The sequence below is a fragment of the Silurus aristotelis genome (genome assembly GCF_946808225.1).
Source record: "Silurus aristotelis genome assembly, chromosome: 20".
NCBI classification, from domain to species: domain Eukaryota; kingdom Metazoa; phylum Chordata; class Actinopteri; order Siluriformes; family Siluridae; genus Silurus; species Silurus aristotelis.
In genome coordinates, this window is record NC_139593.1 from 5,340,199 (window position 1) to 5,350,016 (window position 9,818).

At 36.2% G+C, this 9,818-nt stretch overlaps 1 protein-coding gene across 1 annotated transcript in view; it reads right to left on the minus strand.

Annotated features, from left to right (window-relative positions):
- LOC310715631 (protocadherin Fat 1) overlaps positions 1-9,392 on the minus strand; it is a 28,240-nt gene extending 18,848 nt beyond the window's left edge. Inside the window, exons 1-9 of the mRNA XM_083522149.1 lie at positions 9,203-9,392; positions 6,907-6,975; positions 5,249-5,412; positions 4,807-4,851; positions 4,638-4,727; positions 4,130-4,219; positions 2,056-2,163; positions 1,210-1,323; positions 626-719 (exon numbers count right to left, since the gene is read on the minus strand). Of these exons, the coding sequence (XP_083378275.1) occupies positions 626-719; positions 1,210-1,323; positions 2,056-2,163; positions 4,130-4,219; positions 4,638-4,727; positions 4,807-4,851; positions 5,249-5,412; positions 6,907-6,975; positions 9,203-9,275 (847 nt within the window). The 5' untranslated portion in view covers positions 9,276-9,392. The remainder of the gene's footprint in view (positions 1-625; positions 720-1,209; positions 1,324-2,055; positions 2,164-4,129; positions 4,220-4,637; positions 4,728-4,806; positions 4,852-5,248; positions 5,413-6,906; positions 6,976-9,202) is intronic.
- Positions 9,393-9,818: the final 426 nt, after the last annotated feature.

Genomic DNA, 9,818 nt, shown 5'->3' on the forward strand with positions numbered 1-9,818 from the left:
CTGGGAAGATGTTCCACTAGAATTTGTGGACATTGGTGTGAGATTTCAGTCAGATTTCATTCAGGAAAGTCAGGGACTGCTGTATGTGAGGTGAAAAGGCCTGGGGTGCAGTCAGGGTAAAAAAAAAAAAGGTGGTAAATAGAGTTGAAGCTTTTACATCTTCTCAGCAGATCTTCATGGATCTGGAGCTTTGTGCACAGGGGCATTGTCATGCTGGAACAGGTTTGGGTCTCAAAGTTCAAGTTATAAAGCATTTAATTTCTCTATGTTTTTTTATTTAACATTTGAATTGAATGTATTCTTTTTATTGTATTAATTAAATTCATACATTAAAACATTTTATTTCTTTAATCTTTACTTTTTTTATGAAATTCAAAATTGAATTTTACTCTTTAACTCTTTAATTCTTTTCGATTTTATATATTTAGATTTGATTCCATTTTAATGTCCTCGTCAGTCATTTAAAACGTTTCTCTGCTCGTCGTTTGCTCGGGATTGTGACAAATAGATTTCAGATTCGAGTGGTCCTCTCAGAAACACAAAGCCGAATCCAAACCCTGTACTCAATATAAATGCGTGATGGAGAACAGAGAGTGGAGAGAAAGAGGAGTTTGAGACTCTGTACCTGTGATTATACTGTAAACTACGGTCTGGTTGATTCCCATGTCTCCGTCTTGAGCTTTTATATTCTCTGGCATGACGGCTCTGAAGGGTCCGACCTGAGGGCAGAGTTCAGGAAATACTTTATATTGTATGATGAGGAAAATCCAAACAAATCACAGAGTAAAACATCTGGAAATGACATAATAAAGAGAATTCAGGGCTGAAATTTTGTACATGTGATCAAAAAGACCCAAAATTTCTAATGGAAAAAAGTATTTGATTTCTTTAGTCTTTTGATATTCGGATATGTTCATATAGGCTTCACTTAGAGATGGGTACTATACACTATACCATGGCAGATGATGAGATAATGGAGAACAGAAAATGTTCTAGTAAACCAGTGTTGATTTATTCATTGTATATTCTCACAGCACTAAATGTGGAATGGGATCAAAAAGTACACAATCTTCTGGTCAGGTGTCCACATCGTTTGGTCCATGGGAAAACTAGCATTACATAGAGCTGAAGAGCTGTTAGTGATCTGCTTCAGGTTGCTGTATTTTAAACCACAAAATCCGATATGTTTTCATTTTGATTGGGTTTTACCTGATTCTCAGGAATAAATGCCTGGTAGAGAGCGTGATCGAAGTACGGGTTCAGGTTGTCGAAGTCTTGCACGTTAATGGTGACAGTGGCTGTGTCATACAGGTTCCCAATATCCTGCAGAGAAACGAATAAGACAAATGTCCAAATCATGAACTGAGTTTTTGTAAAGGAAGACAACAAACGTAAAAATAAAGTAATTATCTTTTGAAAAAACAAATTCATGCACAGTCTTGACAATCAAGTCCTTACCCAAGAAAGACAAAACCTGCTTCCGACCTCAAGTAATAACAGAAAAGTGTGTGTCAAGTCCCTAAAAATGTTGGTTATGGTCCTGAAGTAAAGACAGATGAGTCCAAGTTCAAGTGTCAAGTAAAGATACATGAGTTTATGGTCAAATCTAAAGTAGAAAGAGATGAGTCCATGTGTCCAGTAAAGACAGATGAGTCCAAGGTCAAGTGTCCAATAAAAAGACATGTCTATAGTCAAGTGTCCAGTAAAGACAGATGAGTCCCTGGTTAACTTTCAAGTAAAAGGACAAGCCCAGGGTCACGTTCATGTATAAATAAAATAAAGCTTAAAGAAGCCGAACAAATATCCCAACATTTTTTGTCAGAAACCCCCCCCCAAAAAATGTTGTTGTTAATTAAACATAACTGGCCCAATGTCAGATTTAGGACAATTGTGTTTAGTTTTTTTGTCCTATATTCACATAAATACCTGTACACATGATTGAAATTGTTCTCACATGATCTTGGTGTACTTTTGTCTGACTTCCTGTTAGAGCTACTGGGAAGGATTGATTTAGTGATATGGGGTTGAGAACTGGTTCACAGGGTTCATGTTTACCACAGCTTTCACGGTGAAGTTGTAGAAACTGGCAGTGTTGTAGTTCAGTCGACTGCGCAGTCTGACCGTCCCATCATTCCACACCTCGAACTCTGCCGGAGCTGGATCCTGGATAACACACACACACACACACACACACACACACACACACACACACACACACACAGAGTTAGAATCAACTATCTCTGTTCAATCGTGAGTTTAATCAACAATGATAATCTCACTAACAATACACTACTTGGGATGATTGTTTTAATCAATTATTTAATAAAGAATAAAACACTTGAGGGTAGTGGTGAGTGGTGGTTTAATGGTTCAGGCTGCCATGTTTGGGCCCTTAAGGCCCTCGAACCTCTTTGCTCCGGGAGTGCCTAGCTGAAGATTTTTATTCGGCATAAAATAGAATACAGCTTTCAGTTAAATGAAAACCCGTTCGGCCGCTCACAAATTGTGCTTGTGTAAAAGGTCTATATGAATTATATAAAAGGTATTTATATAAAATGTAAAACAATATGAGGAAAGAAAAGAATTAAGAGAATAGAAGAGAATATATATATATTATTTAACAATAAGGTGTTATCCAGCTTGGGTTTCAGAGTACATAGGTATAATTAAAATTAATGCAATACACTTTTTTATTATATTGATTAAATTGAGTAATCGAATAAATTGGTACAAATTAAATTGATCAAATAAAATTTTAGAAATGGAAATATTTTATTCAATTATTTACATTTGTTAGACCCAAATTGTAATATATATATATATATATATATATATATATATATATATATATATATATATATATATATATATATATATATATATATATATATATATATTTATTCTATTATAAAATATATATTTTTATATATTTATTATATTTATTTTTATTTATAAATATATAAATATATTCCGATCAGTAACCCACTGCCTTGAACACTGAGCTCCGACTCCAAATGCATTTTTTCACAGTAAACCTCACATTATTTTGACGATTAGGTAATTAAATGATTTCGGAAAAACCTAAGCATAACTATTTTAAGTACTTACAAATAAGAGATTGGATTAGATGTCATTCAATTGGATCATTCCCAAATACATCTGGGAATTTTTCTGTTAGAAATCGTTCGCTTGATAGCAGACATACTTCTGCGAAAGGCCTAACATCTTCCATATACAGCTTTTTTAAAAATAATCTTCCAGCCTACTATAAATGTCCAATATCACAAAAATGGGAATCGGATTTGGAATGTTATTATGATATTATTGATTGGGGTACACGTCTAGATAATTCACAAACTGTACTGATATCCACCAAACACACAAATTCAATCTAACCTTCTACACAGAACATATTATACCTCCTGTAGATTGTGTCAAAGACCTAAAGATGTCTACTGGGACTCTTCTTTACTGGACATGCCCTGGAGCTGCTAATCTTAGAAGTATACAATGACAATATTCTCTGAAATATCAAGGAAACATATTGACTTGAGCCTAAAGTTTGGATACTGGGTGATGTTACCTCACTTCATGTAACTCATCATGAAAAGTATTTTTTTTAAATACCAAAAAAATGATACTTAAAAGCTGGAAATCAAAACCCCCCAGAAAGAAAACACCGGATTAATCATCTGGTGTGTCCAATAGAACTCCTAAAATTGTATTCTGTTGGGCAAAAACCTACAAACCTTGACTGTATTTGGACACCTTTTCTTGACGTCTTATCGCTGTTAGACCTACTTTTCTCTTTCTCTCTTTTTTTTTCTTTATTAGATACATTTACTTACATTTATCATTAATCGTTGTGGTTAACAATTTTTCTATGATATTACAAACATGCTGTGCAGGAGGAGGTTATTGGTGTATTTTCGTTTGTGAAATTTATTTAATAAAAAAAAAAAGGAATGTGTTGATACATTTAGTGTATTTGTATATTTCATACCTGTACATTACAAAAAACAAACGAACAGATTTTTACAATTATCTTACAAAAAAAATGTGTTTGTTAGTTTGAAATACAGAGTGATGTCTTCTGGTGTTTTCTATAAAAGCATCTATTAAAACTCACCAGTATGGAATAAGTCACTCTGCTGTTTTCCGGTGACACATCAGCATCAACCGCTCGCACCTTCAGCACCTGGAATTCCACTCTTTCAGTCTGAACACACAAACAACAACAACAACAAAAAAAACACGTTAATTCATTTCCAATCCAGTGAAGTCAGGGTTAGCGGTAAACAAAGTTTTGCTGAGATGGGAATGAAATGCTAATGATAAAAATGATATCGGTCATGGATTAAACCTATACATAACTTTTTTTTACACAACCATAGATGGTGGTGTTTCTTCCTTAAACTGTCAGCCAGACCTGAAGGCACAGAGTTGTATAGGACTTGCATGCATCATACCTTACTGCACCATTATACTTCAAGTCAAGTCAAGTCTAGGTTATCCAGTTTCTTGACCATTGACCATTGATTTGACCATTATACATATTTATTCTGATTTAACTTTAATACCAATTTAGCATGTACTCTGATTGTGCCCTAACCTAAAATATGAAGACTATAATTCACCTCAGACACGGTAGCTGTGTACACTTTCTGTTTAAACACTGGTGCGTTGTCATTGATGTCGGAGATCACGAGGGTCCTGCGGTTTCTGAACTATTATGGGGGGAAAAACCCTGTTATTATTTTATCATTATTATTTTTGAAATAATGTATATCATTTGGTTAAACTTACTCCTGAAGTACTGCATGTCACCGAATAGTACAGCGTTCCATCAGTCTAGAGGGAAAAAAAAGCATTTTTACTGTATCTGTTCATGTTTTATATAATGTACTGTGCAAAATACAACCAAAATGTACATGGAGATGCCTTTAAAAATAAGGCATTAGTTTATAAAACATAGATAATAAGTATCCATAAGAACTAAACTGATTAGTAAGCAGTAGAAACGAACAGTTTTCCTTTACATATTAAACATTTTATTACATGTAAATATCTATCTATCTATCTATCTATCTATCTATCTATCTATCTATCTATCTATCTATCTATCTATCTATCTATCTATCTATCTATCTATCTATCTATCTATCTATCTATCTATCTATCTATCTATCTAGCCTTCTATCTGTCTGTCTGTTTGTCTGTCTATAGTGAGTGTAGTACAAGTGGAGACCTCAGTCAGAGCATCAGCATCCAGAGGTTTTGTGGTTCTGATGGTGCCAGTCGTTTCTCCAGGAACGTGAACCAGTTCCAGAAAGTCCTTGCCGATGGGGAAGGGGTAACCCTCTAACTGCAGCGAATCACCAGGGCTGATGTTAGTCAGACTCTCTACATCTCCTGTGGGACATTTCAGACCAATCTCATATCAGACTGTCATGCAGGTACATTTTCACTCCTTCACTGCTGTGTTTATGTTGTTTTAACTTTTAACATATGGTAATTAGTGATGCTTCAGCAAGCAGTGCAGATTATCACCAGGGATTTATACATACCTGTACATACGAGCAAATAAGTCTTTTCCTAAATAACTATGAAGCAAAAAAAAATTTTATGAGATAAAATACATTATAAGGGAAAATGTTTTTGGACACCTGAGCATAAGATTGCTATGTGCTTTATTTTTTAACATTCTTTTCCACATTTAGTCCCCAATTGCTTTTATAATAACCTTCATTCTTGAAGTGAAGATGTTCCACTAGATTTTGGAGTGTGTGCTGGGTTTATTAACACCTTCAAAAATCATTGTCTATGAAAACAGTTTCTATCATGCGAAGAAGGAGGCATGCGTGAACATGATCCAGAAACACTGCCATCCTCTCTGGGCCAAAGCTAATTTAAAATGAACTGAGGCAAAGTGAAAAACTGTTCTGTAGTCAGATTAATCAACATTTTTATTTCATTTTGGAAACCATGGTCCTCTGGACTAAAGAGGAAAGGGACCATCCGGCTTGTTATCAGCCCTCAGTTCAATAAGCTGCATGTCTGATGGTATGGGAGTGCATTAGTGCCTGTCTATATACAGTTTTTAGAGCCAGAAAATGTCTTTTTTTAGGAAAGGCCTTTCAAATTTAGCAAGATAATGCTAACTGCATACTGAATCTATTACAATAGCATGAATTCATAGTAAAAGAGTCTGGGTGCTGAACAGGCCTGTCTGCAGTATAGACCTTTCACCATATAAAAACATTTGGTCCATTATGAAATAAAAAAACACAACAAAGGACACCCAGGACTGTTAAGCAGCTAGAATCCTTTATCTGACACATATGGGACAACATTCCTCTCCCAAAACCTCAGCAACTGGTCTCCTCAGTTCCCAGATGTATTTGGACAGAAGACCTGATGCTACATTGTGGTAAACATTTCCCTGTCCCAACTTTTTTGAGACGTGTTGCAGCTATCAAATTTAAAATGACCTTATTTTCACTTTTTATATATCCTTAGTTTAAACATTTATAATTATTTTGTTTCCCATGGGCTCACCATCTGCAGGAGGGATCGTAAGGGACCGGTGCTGAGAGGATTGGGCAGCAGTCGAAGGCGGGGGCCTTGTCAGCCCGATCCCTGGACACGGAGAAGTGTCTGGGGAATCTGCTTAGACTGCTGCCCCCGCGACCCGAATTACGGATAAGCGAGAAAAGATGAATGAATGAATGAATGAATTCATTGCATTCTGTTTTTATTTACATTTTACACAACGTCCCAGCTTTTTGGAATTGAGGTTGTACATATTTCTATATTTTTGACTGATATTTTGATATCAGTGGAAAACAGGAACGTTATAAGGCTTCTCTGAGGTACAGTATGACATGTCTGGTGTATCTTCTATACCTTCAAAGCCCTCTGTAGTAGAACCGACGTTCTGAAGAGTTCCACGTGCACAGTTTATCACTGAGGTACCTGTGGAGGTGGAAAGACAATACATTAAACATGTACATATGTTTCCAAGTGAGAAAAAGAGGGGGAGAGAAATGCAGATTTTTAAACAATATAAGACTGTATTAAGATTAGTCAGGACAGTGTTGGGTTTCTGTATGTAAAGTATCATGAATCTGTTTTAGTAATATTTCTAAGTTAAGAAACATGTTATCTATATCCGATGCAGAGAAGCTCGTCCATGCGTTCATGACCTCTAGAATAGACTACTGTAATGCATTACTAGGTGGATGTCCTGCATCATTAATAAACAAGCTTTAGTTTGTCCAGAATGCAGCAGCCAGAGTTCTTACAAGGTCAAGAAAATATGATCATATAACCCCAATCTTATCATCCCTACACTGGCTTCCTGTTAAGTTTCGAATAAACTACAAACTACTACTTCTCACTTATAAAGCACTAAATGGTTTATCTCTCATGTATCTATCCAGTCTTTTAACACGCTACAATCCGTCACGCTCCCTGAGATCTCAAAACTCTGGGCTTCTAGTAGTTCCAAGAATAGCAAAGTCCACTAAAGGCGGTAGAGCGTTTTCACATTTAGCTCCTAAACTCTGGAACAGTCTTCCTGACAGTGTTCAGGGCTCAGACACACTCACCCAGTTTAAGTGCAGATTAAAAACGTATCTTTTTAGCAAAGCCTACACATAACACACATCACATTATAACCTTGTGCTCCAGAACATCTGATCACATGCACATTATCAACTTTAAAACAAAAATTTTTTTTAAAAGCCCTAAAAGTCCACTTTCATATGAGGCATTAACCATATACTCTGCATCCGAACGCGAAAAACAAGCTTTTTTTCTGATCAAAAAAGAGATAATATTCATCTTTCACTTGGATGAGCATTGTTAAAGGTTAAAGATGATAACGATACTGAATGTGGCTTTGTGCACAGGGACATTGTCCTGCTGAAACAGATTTGGGTAAGGGGAATAATTTCATCCAAAGTCGTCCAATACAATTGGGTGTTTCCAACTTGGTGGACCGGTGGTGTACGAAGTACACAAACCATGTATTTGAGTTAAAGTAGAGATACAACAGGTAAAATATGACTCCAGTAAAAGTAAAAGTGTCCCTTTAAACTTTTACTTGAGTAAAAGTACAAAAGTATTTGCCTTCAAATGAACTTAAGTATTGAAAACACTGTGATTTATTAGGGCTATAAATGTTCCTATTATCATTTTTATCACAGACACTTTACTTTATCAACTCTCGACTCTCAGCACACTGATCTATTAATAGAATGATATTAATGACTCAAACACTGATTGATTTCTATTTAAATAATCATGAACCCAAAACCTTCTTTTAAACTACTTTTAAAAAACTGGTGTAAATGAGGTCACATGTGTTGTGGTGAGTTCGAGTCTGGAGTTTCTTCATCATTCATTCCTCTCTAAATGTTCTGCTTGATGTTGAACTGATGCTGCTGTATGTTGGTGATCAGTAGATACACCAAGCTCCAATCAGAACACGTTTAAAACAGAGCGTGCGCTCGACACTGATTGGTGACTCGCTGTGTGTTTTACCAGTTACGTTTTTATGCTCATAAATAAAAAGAAACGACTGATTTCACTAAATGTAGTTGAGTAAAAAGCTAGAAATTTGACTTTGGAATGTAGTGAAGTTACAGTCGCCACAATGGAAAAGTACAGATACACAAAAAAGCTACTTAAGTACAGGAACTAATTACATTTTACTTCATTACTGTCCACCGCTGTGAAGAACCACATACAGCAAAAAAAAAAAGTTGGGTGTCCTGATACTTTTGGCCAAACAATAATCTGTGTGTCGAGTCCCTCAAGGTAAATCGTTACACATCTATAAAAATACTGTCCCTTTAAGCCACCTTTTTTTTTCTTTTGGATAGTTGTGTAAGAGTGTGCGTTCCTGAGGTCGAGTCCGAGGTGTTCACAGAGGAAGACAGAAGACAGAAGGCCTTAAGGATGTTCTGTTATTTAGTAAATAAAACGTGACTCCTGTGCAATTCTATGTATTTTTACATCTTCACGAAGGGACGTGGTAGATCAATGGGTAAGATGTTGGAACATAGATCATGAGGTCATCAGATCCAATCCCAGCACCACCAAGCTACTACTGCTGGGCCCCTTAGCAAAACCCTGTTCCTGTTGGATGCTGAATCACACGGTAACATTGTCTGCATTGTAGTAAGGAAACACTTACCGATTGCGGCCTGTACGGCATGAACACACACGCAGGCCAGAATGAGAAGAAGTTCAGCGCGGAATAAATTCATCTCGTCCACCCGCACGTCTCAGTACGTGTCCAGTCAAACTCACACTTCCAATGAGAAAAAGTACAAGGTTGGAACAGCAATTTGTGTTGTCTTAGAAACACACACACACACACACACTTCCTCTTTATCTTTATTTCTCCCTCATAAACTGTAATGACTGTATGACAGGTTCAAAGGTCTTAAAGCCCAAAGAATGTTTTCTTTTTACAGTATTTGCATTACTAGGTGGATGTCCTGCATCATTAATAAACAAGCTTTAGTTAGTTCAGAATGCCGCAGCAAGAGTTCTTACTAGGTCAAGAAAATACGATCATATAACCACAATCTTATCGTCCCTACATTGGCTTCCTATTAAGTTTCGAATAGACTACAAACTACTGCTACTCACTTATAAAGCACTAAATGGTTTGGCTCCCATGTATCTATCCAGTCTTTTAACACGCTACAATCCGTCACGCTCCCTGAGATCTCAAAACTCTGGGCTTCTAGTAGTTCCTAGAATAGCAAAGTCCACTAAAGGCGGTAGAGCATTTTCACATTTAG